Consider the following 13,334-nt stretch of genomic DNA (forward strand, 5'->3'; position numbering starts at 1 on the left):
AAGCTTTTTGAGAAAATTATCTTGGCGCATGTTCGTGAGGGGCCATCAGGTGAGATTATGCTTAGAGGCAACCAACACAGGGTCATTAGAGGCAGGTCCTGTCAGACAAACCTGGTGGCTTTCTATGACCAGGTCACAAAATCCTTAGAGACAGGAGTAGCAGTGGACGTAGTCTTTCTGGACTTTAGGAAGGCCTTCGACACCGTCTCTCACCCTGTTCTCATTAAAAAACTAGGGGACTGCGGTGTCGACACCTATAGTCAAATTGGTCACTAACTGGCTGGAGGGCCACAGCCAGAGCATGGTGGTGGATGGGTCATTTTTGACCTGAGGGATGTGGGCAGTGGGGTCCCCCAGGGCTCAGTCCTCAGGCCCGCACTGTTCAACATCTTCATCAGCGAACTGGACGAGGGGGTAAAAAGCACCCTGTTCAAATTTGCTGATGACACTAAGATGTGGGGGGATGTGGGTATGCTAGAAGGAAGGAATAGGCTGCAATCAGACCTAGACAGGTTACAGGGGTGGGTGAATGAGAACAAGATAAAAAAGTTTCAACACTGACAAGTGCAAGGTGCTGCACCTGGGGAGGAAGAACCAGCAGCATACCTACAGGCTGCGGAACTCCCTTCTCATCAGTGCAGAGGCAGAAAAGGGTCTTGGAGTCATTATTATTGCCAAAATGAACATGGGCTGACAGTGTGGGGACACTGTCAGGAGGGCCAACCATACCTTTTCATGCATCTACAGATGCATCTCGAGCAGGTCCAAGGAGGTGATCCTCCCCCTCTATGTGCCACTGGTCAGGCTGCAGTTGGAGTACTGAGTCCAGTTCTGGGTGCCGCACTTCAGGAGGGATGTGGACAACATGGAGAGGGTCCAGAAGAGGGCCACTCGCATGATCAGGAGGCAGCAGGGCAGGCCCTACAAGGTGAGGCTCTGGGACCTGAACCTGTTCAGCCTCCACACGAGAAGGCTGAGAGGGGATCTGGTGGCCGTTTATACAAACTAGTCAGAGGGGACCAGCAGGCATTGGGGGAGTCCCTGTTCCCCCGAGCACTGCCAGGAGTGACTAGAAATAACGTTCACAAGCTGGCAGAGGGTAGATTCAGACTAGACATCAGGAGGCGCTACTCCACTGTTAGGGTGGCTAGGATCTGGAACCAACTTCCAAGTGAAGGGTGCTGGCTCCTACCCTGGGGTCTTTAAGAGGAGGCTAGATGAACACCTTGCAGGGGTCGTTTGACCCCAGTACTTTTTCCTGCCATAGCAGAGGGTTGGACTTGATAGTATCAGAAAGGGACCTGAGCAGACCATCAACTATGAAACTGTGAAGAGTCACTGAAAGTATGTAATTGCAAAAACATTTTGAGGGAGGGTATGAACAATTCTAGAAATCTCTGTATGTTAAAATCCTTCCAGATCCTCTCCTAATCACTGGTACCACTGAGCAAGACAAAAATCAGGTGGATCTGCAAGACGTGCACACATGCACATGGTGCTAACTGCCTGTAAATTTATGGACCATCTGTTTTTTTGTTTGTTTGTTTTTAAATTGAGCTCCCCATAAATAACTAAGAAACCACGAGCTTGACTGAATAGCCATCATCAGAATAAAGCTGGATGCGACTATTGGTGGATGAACACAGCAAAGCAGCCCTGCCTTGAGTGAGTGGGAGCACAGCTTGGTGCCCAGCTGGGAACCTCTCCTTCAGGGCTTTGTAGCCCACAGAAGCCTCTGAAGTCTCATCCCGAAACCTATGTGCTGCCACTGTCTGAGGTATGGGGTAGGACAGAGAGGGTGGTGGTGGTGGTGGTGGCCAGGATGGAGCTGTAAGGCTGGGAAGGGGAAGAAGCAGCAGGTGGGGGCCTATGGTAGGATGGGGGAAGTGAGCCCAGCAGGGATAAAGGTGGGGGCCGGGGTTTCCTAGTGACTGAGATTAGTAACTTGTTTCACTTAATGTTTAATGGCTAAGGTTTCTCGAAGGTGGTGTGTTTATTATCCCTTCCCTCACCCCATACCAAACCCTGTTTTAGGTGAATGTTGCTTGCAAGTGGGAAAGTTTGTTTCTAGTTGGGAACTGGACACAGATTTAGTAAGTTGGTATTAAACTCCTAAAGCTGAACCTGGCCCTCATTACTGCAGGCCAGGGCATACAGGAGGGTTACCTTTATATTATGTAAAAATATGTTACTAAATAAGTCTAGTTGGCAACCACGAGACACAGATACACACACACACACACACACACACACTACTACCCAGATTTTGACACCTCCACTCACATTAATGGCACTTTACATTGCAAAAAAAGTCATGACATCTAGAAGATGTAGGAACACTGCTGTCATTCTAACCAAGGTGCTAGCACTGAGTATGCTAACACGCTCAGGAGAGGAGTCGGAAGAAAATAGTGGTAATAATGTTACCCCTTACGCACCACAATGATGATGATATCAAGGCAGTTCCAAAGACTCCTGAAGTAATGCAATTTATGAATGCGAATTTCCAAGATCTCTTCCACTGTATAATAAAGAATGAATAGGCAAAATGCTATTTCACAGGCTGCCATGAAGAAATCAAAAGTAGAAATATAATGAATTAGCTTCACTGGCTGAAACTGCCAAGATGTAAGAAGGCCTCCAGTTGCTGGAAACTCCACTAATAACCTGTTTCAAAACAAGAAAAAAGAAACTATGAAACAGTCTTTGCAAGTGTTCCTGCCAAATGGTTTACAGTATGTTAGCAGGCAGTTTTAGCCACCCAAAATAATATTTCAGAAGAAGCAGAGGAAGTTGCTCAATTTCCTTTAGACCCAAATTTTATAGATTTCCCCAATGCTATTCTGTGCTCAGGTGAGATGCACACCCAGCACTGTTTAAGGCATATATACAACCCCCCAATTTACATAAAAGAAAAAGAAGGAATCCTAAAACACTTGTCTCATTTCAGAAATATCTGAAGGAGGAGGTAATACAAATGAGAGTAAGCGCTTAGCCATGCCCCATAGACCTACTGGCAGGACACTTCAGTAGTCTCTGGTAACTTTATTTATTTTCCCTCCCAGAAGCTACCCCCAAATGTAAGAACACTGATGAAAGTCATTAGAATTGAGACTTCTGACAGGCAGTTTCCTCAGAGATCTGATGAATTACGGGTTGGGTTTGACCTCCCTGCATATTTACATGTTTTGATTATCTGTACTGTGTTCTTACAAAGGAGACAGGAAAATGGAGCTTGCATATCTGGTTGGACAACTGTATCATCAAGACTCAACAACATTTCAATAAAAGTCTAGAAAGGCAAGAACATGGAAATACTAGAGAAGGTGGTCAAACTCAATTTAATCAGGCTTCTTCGTACCAAAGGTGGAATGGAGAATGCCATAAAAGAAGAACAAAGGGTAGATGTCACAGCATGGTTTTAAGTGAAAAAGCAAGTAGGGGGGAAACAAAGAAACAGGCATATGGTTTCACAGCAAGAGGGGTCCTTTTTAGTGAGTCATTAGCCATTGAAGAAGGGAACTGACTGTATGGAAGATATTCGCAGTAATTCAGAGATTCTATCTGTACAAAGGAGGATCCCTAAAGGATGCCGACTTGGTTCCAAAGAACATTTGAAAGTGACCAGAAAACAAACAGGGAATGACAAAGAGTATAGTTATGTTACTGTTTTTGTCTAAATCTGCACTTCTCACGCTATCCAAACCGAAGAATACTACTAAGAATCCCCTGCAAAACCTGTTTTATGTGCTTCAACTGTCCATGCTGTAGAAATAGTAAACCATAAACTCAAATGCCCACAAGATCAGAGGTCTAAGAAAGAGTGTGCTTCAGCTGCCATGGTGACTCCAGGAGGTTAGCAAAGATGCTGGAGGCCAGAGCAGCTGGAACATGAGGTCCCACTTCCACATGTGGAAAACAGAGAGGCAATACTCAAAAAGCGTCTTTGATCAGAGAGTTCCAAGAGAGACATGCCTGGAGCACATGCAGATACAGATACATGGCTCGAGTATGCAAAACCCTGAACAGCAGCCTGCTGAGTATGCAGCATGAAAAACTTTACAGGGACTGGACAGACTCACTTCAGTAATGCCAAGCGCATACTAAATAACTCCCACAGTGAAAAGGAACACAAATCTTAGAACTAGAGGTCCTGCTCTGAACTTGGAGGGAACATAACCATTATGAAAAGTTCTATACATACCTGACAATACAGAATAGATTGATGTTTGCATTGTATACAGAGAAATCAATAAAGGCTGCCCTTGTCCCTCTATCCAGCCAGAGGTTCTTCTTAAGTGTAGCAATCTGTGCAGCTGTCTCCTCCCTGGTTCTTGACAAATCCTGGTAATAACCAGCCCCACCGTAGGTAGCAATCAAACCCCAGTGGCTGCTCCCATTCAAATCCTTTTCACTGGTATAAGTCCAACTAATTTAAGAGCAAAAGAAAGAACACATTACTCCCTCTTCTTGCATTTAACAGCAACTGTAGAAAAAATGTGATTTCTTAAATGAAAGTAGCTGCTACTTTTTTTTTGGTTTGTTTTAGAGATATGCACAGGAATTTGTGATATATATTCCCTGAAAAAAGCACAAAAGGTTCATTTGATCAACCAGAGAAAATGCAGATAGAAATCATGCCATAAGACATAACAGTGACAACAGATCACATACATTCTAACAGGCAGTCCAATTGTTGTGTTGAAATAAAAAGCATCAGTTATACCAGGGGTGGGAAAATCCAGCAGACTCCATTTCCCAGGAGCCCCTGTGGCAGCAGCTCCTTCTGGCTGCCAGTGCCTGAGCTAACCTCACTGCCCAGGCACCCTGATCCGTCTGCCTCACTCACTGCCAGAGGTGGGACCCACGAAGGCAGGGTGCATGGCAGGAGCAAGATATTTAGGGGTCTCCATAGCCCTACCTGCCTCTTAGGGCAGTGACAGTGCGGGCCCAGGGCCGGGGCAGAGCCATGATCCACAGCCTGCATGCCCCTGCTACGAGTATGGGTTCCGTGGGCAGGGCCATGCAGGGAGCAGTTCATGGCTCTGCTGCAACCCCATGCTGTCACTTCCCCGAGATCCCACCCTGAAGCAGCTTCCCATGTGGCTCCTGGCCAGTCTGCATGGGGACCCCAGGAGCAATGTGGTCATGGCAGTGCAGGGCCAGGGCAGAGCCCCGGTTCTGCAACCCCTTACTGTCATGGCCCTACCACTCCCAGGGTTTCCATGGAGACCAGCTGGGAGCCACCCAGGTAGGGCCTGTTGGGAAATGGAGTTAGGCCACCAGCTGACTCTGCCATTTTGCCCACCCCTGGGTTATACAGTACTTTACAAAGTAATCTGCACAGCCAAATAGCCCCTGTGTTCTGGTTGAGGGAGATAATTCATCCAAAACCTCATAGTGAGTAAAGCAAAAAACCCAGAGGTCCTCAGAATCTAGTCTATGCTTAGAGCACAGTTTATTTCCTAACAAGGGAAATAACCATTGGAGGCAACTTGGACACATCTAAACCAACTGAGCCAAGCACACATTTTTCTGAAAAACTGTGAAGGATGACTTTATAGGGGTGCAAAAAAATCACCTGGAATTGAGTTTAATTGGAAATCAAGAGTTTACATATAGAGCACGCAAGAATTAAAATATTGCATCTAGCAGCTACTAGGGAACTGGTTAAGAACATCTTCAGAAAATAAAATACTGTCATTTTGGTTGTGCACATTTTCATAGATTTCATAGACATTAAAGGCCGGAAGGGACCTCATAAGATCATCGGGGCAGGAAGTCAGCTGGGGTCAAAGGATCCCAGCAAGATAAGCATCCAACTGTTTCTTAAAAGAGTCCAGAGTAGGTGCATGCACCACATCTGGGGGGAGTCTGTTCCAGGCCTTGCGGGCTCAGACAGTGAAGTTTTTCCTTATGTCCAGCCTAAAACGGTCTTGCAGGAGTTTGTGACTATCGGACCTTGTCATCCCCTGGGGTGCTCTGGTGAACGGGTGTTTCCCCAGATCCTGATGCACACCCCTATGTTCCTATAAGGCTGCCACCAAGTCACCCTTGAGCTTCCGCTTCTCCAGGCTGAAGAGTCCTATGGCTCTCAGCCTCTCCTCTTAAGGCCTGTTCCCTTGCTCTCTGATTATGCAAAAGAAATACATACGCAGTTCCATTTCGGAGCCCAAATGGAGCCTTGTCTTCATTAGTAACAGAATAGACATCATAACATTCTTTAATTTCATCCTTTAAATCATCAGGTATTGAGCATGATCCATTTCTCACTTTCAGCTGCCGAATACGAGGCACCCCTAAAAGCAGATTCTCATAGTAAATGAAGCTTTTATTTTCTGCCACGGTTTTATTATTGTACCACATCTTCCAGTACAGACCATCCAACAAAGGGCCTTCTGTGAACTGAGGAGAAAGACAGAATAATTTTAGAAGCGATTGGTTTACTTGCAGCCAACACTTAATATTTTAACTATGTTCATTCTTGCCATAGAAGCATTTTTATTACAAATGCCAATTTTTTGCTTTTAACAGAAAATGATTTTGCTACATAGAATCAATTAGAAACAACTTTTCTGGAAAATTAAGTGTTGCTAGGCCCAAGGGGAATTTTCTTCTACCCATCATGATCAGAAGTATGTTAGCTATGCTACCTCAACTGTGGCAAAGGAAGTCGACTAAATAATCCTGGCCCCTTGTAAAATGAACAGCTTCTTTGTGCCCATTATCTTTTGGAATTAAAGCGCACACGCACACACACACACCCCCCCCACTCCATGCTATCACCCATTCAACAGCATGTAGCATTTCTTAATCATCATAACACTTTTTAGCTCAGAGTCAAATAAAAACACAGATCACACACACAAGACAATATAGTAGTTTAAAGTACAAACAAATGGAAATGTATCTTTGCTTGATATATGACATCATTATGAAAAATTGCTGTTGATCAGAAAAGCTAGAATTTTCAAAAGTTCAAGTGATTTAGGAGCCTAAGTCCCATTGGGTGCATCTACAGGTTCATTAATGTGCCTTTGCTACTGCACATTAAGCTTATTACCTCCAATATGAGGTACTACAAAAAGATGCACTGGGCTGCGCTAATGCACAGTAGCAAAGGCAAACTGTCTACTACGTATAATGCGCAGTTGACAAATTCTACTGTGCATTTGCATGGTTTTTGCCATAACACATTAATGCAGAGTAGAATAGTTACTGTGCATTACAGTATCTTGTGTAGACACACTCATGGAAAGATAGTTTTAAGACTTTTAATTTTACTAAGGCTTCATTGTGAAACAGTGCTTTGGGGATGAGGAAAAAAGAACTAGACGAATTCAAAATAATTTTGCAGTAAAAACCATTATAACATTTTCCATATAGCACCAACCACCCCAGAGCAGCCCAAACCACTCAATGACCCTGTTCTTATACCAAGAAGGGCAAGGGGAGATTGTGGTACAAGGGCACTGCGACGGCTCAGAGAGAATCTGAAGATCGATGACCTACAAACAAAAGTTCAAATCCTACAAAAAGTTATGCATATGTTAAGCTCTAAGCATGCAAATAGTATCCCCGAAACCAACAGGATCATTCATGTGCTTAAAGTTAAGTACGCTCAATCTTAGCAAGAGTGTGATCTAGAACTGCTTTAAATGTCGAGCAAAAGTGCAGAGGGCCGGCCGAGATGCAACCCTACTAGGAAGTACCGCATTCAGAGCGGCCAGCTGTTGCCCCAAACCTGGGCAAACTTTTGGGTGGTCTCCAGAACCTTGCCCGGTGTCCAATAGTGAGTGGGGCTTCTATTGCTGCATCTTCTATGCAGCTAAGAGCTGTGAATCTTCTTGGACAGGAGTAGGCAATTATTTGGCTTGGAGAGCCACTTAGGGAGGTTTGGTGAGCTGTTACAGGCTGGGTCAGCAACACCCCCCCAGCCCACCAAAACTGTTTAAGTGGTCTGTGGCACTGGACAGAGTGGGCTAGTGGAGTCTCCATGGAGACCCCCGGGCAGGATGTCGTTGGCTGCACAGTTGGGAATCGAGCCACAGGCAGGCAGGCAGTAGCATCTGGGAGCAGGGCAAGAAGGGCTGGGATTGCAGGGTGGTAACAGCGTGGGGCCAGGGCACCAGGCAGAGCCACAACTGACTAAGCACATGGCCCTGAGCTGTCACCGCCTCGCAATCCTGTCCCTAGCCCCAGCCTTGTCCACTCATCTGTCCCACTCCCCACCTGCCCACCACCCCGTTCACCTGGCCAAGCAGGCCCTGCCCACAAGAGTGTCTTGGCCTGTCTCCAAAGTAACCCTTCCATCCCGCCTGATCCATCCACTACCCCTGGCAGTGGGGGGGGGGGGGGAGACGCACTGCGGTATCCAGGCAGCGGAGCCGGGTCAGACAGCAGGAACACCAGCACTGACAGCCAGGAGCCACCACTGCCAGGGCTGTCAGGAAGCAGAGTCTGACCTCTGCGCTGCCCCAGCCTGCCTGCGCACCTGGGGGCAGTGGGAATGGCCATATATGCCACGGCTTCTGCTGCACCCCCCTGTGCCTGGGCCAGGCAGGGCCAAGGGACACACTGCAGTCCAGATAAAATCCCTCGGTGGACCAGATCAGGTTCAGGGGCTGTATTATGCACAACCCTGTTCTTGGAGGTAGCTTGGACAACCTGGTACATCATAGTTTTTCTTAACTGTTTTCTCATGAACTGTGAATTGGGGTGTTGGTAGCCCTTCTGACAGATGGTCTTTTTGTTTCCAGGCTGTATTAATAACACACTGCTCTACACAGGAGGAAGTGACTGGAATCTGAATTATTATTATCTCGATTAACCCATGTTCCACTGGGTGCCTTGCCTTCCATCCAGTTGTATGTGATCTAACCTGCCACAGGAATGGAACTACCGTTGCCACCCTGAGAGCGGCATCTTGACTTGCAGCATGGACTACTGAATAGGAAGCAGCAGGCACTGCATGGTCTGCTCCCTGAACCATTACACTCTCTTGGAAGGACTAGAAATAGCTGATAGGGCAGCAGCCAGCATGCTGGCCATGGGCACAACATGCAGCTAGCACTTCAGCCTTCCAGAAGGATTGGGAGGAATTGAAGCACTAGGCCGACATTAGGCTACTGAATGAATGGAATGCTGGCTGTGCAAAGCATGAGAATCCACTGGGTGTGGGAACTGCCTATGAACACAATGCACCTGCTGTTCAGGTATATCATCTCTTAAGATACCAGCATCTGCATTAGTAGCCTGCAAAGTACTTGTATGAGTATACAACAGGGATATCAAACTCACCAGCACCCGGCAGGCTAGATCCAAAGCACGAAGAGACTCACAGGCCAGACCTGGAGCCAGGGAGCAGGGAGAAAGGCAGCAATGCAGATTAATGCAGTTGTCACTTGCCCCCACTACCAACATGCTGCCCACTGGGGCTCCATAGCTGGGCTCAATACCAATTTCATTACACCCTCAGAATTCACCTGGGCCAGGTGAAATGGTTTCATGGCCTGCATCGAACTCATGGACCTTACGTATGACACCCCCAGTTTACAAGAACTGATAACCTGAACCAGGATTTAAATCTATTGCTCCAGAACTGAAACAGAAACATTGTGACACTTGGATATTTAAATTAAACCTTTTTTAATTAATCGTACTGCATAAATGTTGCTTTTTCTGCAATAAGAGCAACTTGCTGACATTGCTACACTGGCAAACCTAGTGTAGATACAGCTTATACCATCAGAGTGCTTTTGTCAGTATGATTTATACCAGTTCCCACAACAAAATAAACAGTTCCAGGAAAGCAGTTTGTCAGTATAGCTACATCTACACTAAAAACTCTTGCTGGTATAGTAATGTTACAAATGAAAAAGAATCCATACCACTAAATGTCATTGCTACATTGGCAAAAGCGTTTTGAACAGAACAGGTCTAAGAGTGCTTGCCACGTAGAGTAAGAACTCAGGAAACATTTACTGATTAGGATCATGAATACAGAATAAAAATTAGTTTTTACAGTGACAATGATTTATTTGTTAGGATACCTTCCAGAAGTCCTCCATGGTGGACAGGGTTTTATAATTAGTTTTCTCCATCTTTGATATAGGCATTTCCAGAAAAAGCTGTGACATGACTCTTGTATAATAATACATATTGGAACTCACCATCCCGTAAGTCACTGCAAGAGATGGAAGGAGGGGGAGAGAGAGGGAGAAGAGAAATGAAGAATTCAGTTAAAAAGGCTCATTTTGAAAACACCAGGCTGTACTTTCCATAGATTATGGAGATATTCCTAAATAGGAACAAATGTTAGAACAGGGCTATCCAAATGACGGTCCACAGGCAGCATGCAGCCCATGAAGACTCAAATGTGCAGCCCCCCAGGGTCTTACCCAGCCACCGTTTCTCTCCATCACTCTGGCTGCAATAGCAGCTGGAGTTTCAAGATTCTCCCCTCCAACTGCTGCTTCCTGCCTTCGCCACAGCGGTGTTGCCGGCACAAGGTGCCCGAGGGAGGCAACAGCGGGACAGGGCAGTGCAGCAGTACAGGGGGTAGAGGGTGGAAACAGCACTCAAGCACAGTGCCACACTGGGGATGGCATCAGGTGCATCCCCATGGTGTGCCTGGTGTGACCCACACAGTGTGTGACCTCCACTGGTATGGCTCATGGAACATGTGGCCCCTGGGAGCCTAAAGCTTAACAGCTGTGTGTCAGAACAAAAGCTTGTCCCTCCAAGAACAGAAGTGTTAATACTGACAGTTAAAACTTAAGTTTTCAGTCAGTTCCATTATGTTATCAAGCTACCAAAACATTAAGGTTTATGAAACAAAGTGAACACTGACTTCAAGAGGATTTTAAATCAGAAAATGCTGAATGCCAGTTAATATTTTGCTCTCGACTGAGGACTGTAGAGCACAATTGTGGAGGTGCCCAAAGAAAGCATAAAATGGCACCTTCAGCATGTCTCTGATCATCAGGTCACAGTGTACAGGGCCAGTTCCCAGTCATAAATTACTACAGCTCTCTGCAGAGATGTAGGTGGCACCTCCGCACCAGTCAGGGATTCCCCTTGAACATACTACTCCTCCCAGCACTGGATATGAGGGGTCTACAGTAAAATTCTGTGAGCAGCGCAGCACCAAGCATCTGGAAGCTAGACAGTCTTTAAGCTTATCACGTAAACACAGGAATTATGTTTCCTCCAGTTGCAAATATTTGAAAACTACCTGCAGTCAGAAAACAACTTTTATGTGGCTCCTGCATACAATGCCTCTGCTGTAGCACTGATACTATGGTGATCCTAGTCAGTTTTACATTATCCCTCTTACAGGCTATATGGGCAATGCTCTGTATCAAACACATGGCCTGTGGGCCAGATCTAGCCTGTGGGGCTTCTGGAGGGGGCCAGGATTTCAGCGTTAATCCTGTTGCTCCCTGAGCTAACACAGAGGCTCAGGGAGCCACAGAAATTAACACTGCTGTCACTTGTCCTGCCGCTAAATCCTAGGTGCAGATTCCCATCGGGACTCATTATGGTGGTGATGGCAGAGCAAACAATGGCAGTGTCAGAACCTGTGACTGCACCAGCTGACAAAGCAGCTAAAGCATCTTCAAAGGTTTATGCCACCACTGCTTGTCCTGCTGCTGGAGGTGGTTCTTGATCCGGCCTGTATGAAGCACCACTGTCTTGATTTGGCCCATGAGGCCAAATGAGTCTGACACCCTTGCTCTACAAAGGAGACAGCATCCACTATTAGAAAGACTATACATAGGATAGTGTTGGCTCATGTACATACTGCTTTCCCCTTGTATAACCAGAACAGACACTACAACCAACTAGCGTCCCCGAATGAACCATGTATTTGAGAAATCTCCATCCTTAACATCAAAGTACTTGAGCTCATGATTACTCACACAATTAAAAACTTTGCTGAATAGGGCCAGGATTATTTACATGCCCGATGTTAAACTAAGGCTTACTGAAACCAGGACTGATACAAAAAAGTATGATAGTGTACTTAATGCCAGAGCATACTATCACCAAGACATGGCCTCTTTTTCACAGTACCCATACTGTTACATGAGGCATAAAGAAGGCATAACCAATGCAGACGAAGCTGAGGACCTACTTAAAAAACAACAACAAAAAACTCACCTACCCTAGAAATGCAACCATAACCAGGCTGAGAGAACCCAGTGAGAGCAGAGTCACTGCATAGAGGGCATTTAATGTGGCTAGGGGCAGCATAAACCTCTGAAAGGTTCAGTAATACAACTTGCAAAGAAGGACAGCACTGGGACATTTCACTTTATTATAAGCAGGACTCCTGTATATCACAGAGAGTTAACAGCAAAATCACCATCTGTCACAAAAAAAAGTATCAAACAGCCCCTTTTTGAGCAGAAAGGGAAAGTTCTTCATTGAGACTCCCCCAAGAAGTATCCTTATTCAGTCTCCCTGTTCTGAAAGGACCCTTGCAGCCAGTTCTAGCATGGCTTCACAAGAGACAAGCCTCTGGCTTTGAGATCCTGGCTCTTCTCAGTCCCTTGTGACCTGCACCATGTCCACCTCCAGGAGCTCCTCCTTTTCAGTCGGCTCCCAAGAAATAGGGAGTTTCCTAGTTGGCAGGGTTGGAAGGGACCTGAGCAGATCATTAAGTCCGACCCCCTGCCATGGGCAGGAAAGGATGCTGGGGTCAAACAACCCCAGCTAGGTGATTGTCTAGCCTCCTTTTGAAGACCCCCAGGGTAGGGGTGAGTACCACTCCCCTTGGAAGTTGGTTCTAGCTCCTAACCCCTAGCCACCCTGACAGTGACGTACTGCCTCCTGATGTCTAGCCTGAATCTACTCTCAGTCAGCTTATGGCTATTAGCACTTGTTACTCCCAGTAGTCCCCGGGGGAACAGGGACTCTCCCGTTCCCTGCTGGTCCCCCTTACCAAATTTGTAGATCCCCTCTCAGCCTTCTTTTGTGTAGGCTGAACAGGTTCGGGTCCCTTAGCCTCTCCTCTCCCCTGTTGCCCCCTGATCATGTGAGTGGCCCTCTTCTGGACCCTCTCCATGTTGTCCACATCCCTCCTGAAGTGCAGCGCCCAGAACTGGACGCACTACTCCAACTGCAGCCTGACCAGTGTCACAGAGGGGGAGAATCACTTCCTTGGCCCTGCCTGTGATGCATCTGTGGATGCATGACAAGGTGCGGTTAGCCTTCCTGACTACATCCCCACATTGGCAGCCCATGTTCATCTTGGCATCAATAATGACTCCAAGATCCTTTTCTGCCTCTGCACTGACAAGAAGGGAGTTCCCCAGCCTGTAGGTATG

At 46.5% G+C, this 13,334-nt stretch overlaps 1 protein-coding gene across 2 annotated transcripts in view; it reads right to left on the reverse strand.

Annotated features, from left to right (window-relative positions):
- The window catches only part of PKD2 (polycystin 2, transient receptor potential cation channel), a 38,916-nt gene that overhangs the window by 20,739 nt on the left and 4,843 nt on the right, over window positions 1-13,334 (reverse strand). The window contains exons 1-5 of one of the 2 annotated variants that reach the window (XM_019553068.1): window positions 10,964-11,337; window positions 10,053-10,186; window positions 6,155-6,405; window positions 4,205-4,429; window positions 2,439-2,667 (exon numbers count right to left, since the gene is read on the reverse strand). In XM_019553068.1, coding sequence (XP_019408613.1) covers window positions 2,439-2,667; window positions 4,205-4,429; window positions 6,155-6,405; window positions 10,053-10,175 — 828 coding nt within the window. In that variant the 5' untranslated portion in view covers window positions 10,176-10,186; window positions 10,964-11,337. Of the gene's footprint in view, window positions 1-2,438; window positions 2,668-4,204; window positions 4,430-6,154; window positions 6,406-10,052; window positions 10,187-10,963; window positions 11,338-13,334 lie in introns of those variants that run through there. The other variant, XM_019553067.1, reaches the window with a different exon arrangement.

Source organism: Crocodylus porosus, unplaced genomic scaffold (assembly GCF_001723895.1).
Source record: "Crocodylus porosus isolate Cpor-Errol unplaced genomic scaffold, CroPor_comp1, whole genome shotgun sequence".
Taxonomy (NCBI): domain Eukaryota; kingdom Metazoa; phylum Chordata; order Crocodylia; family Crocodylidae; genus Crocodylus; species Crocodylus porosus.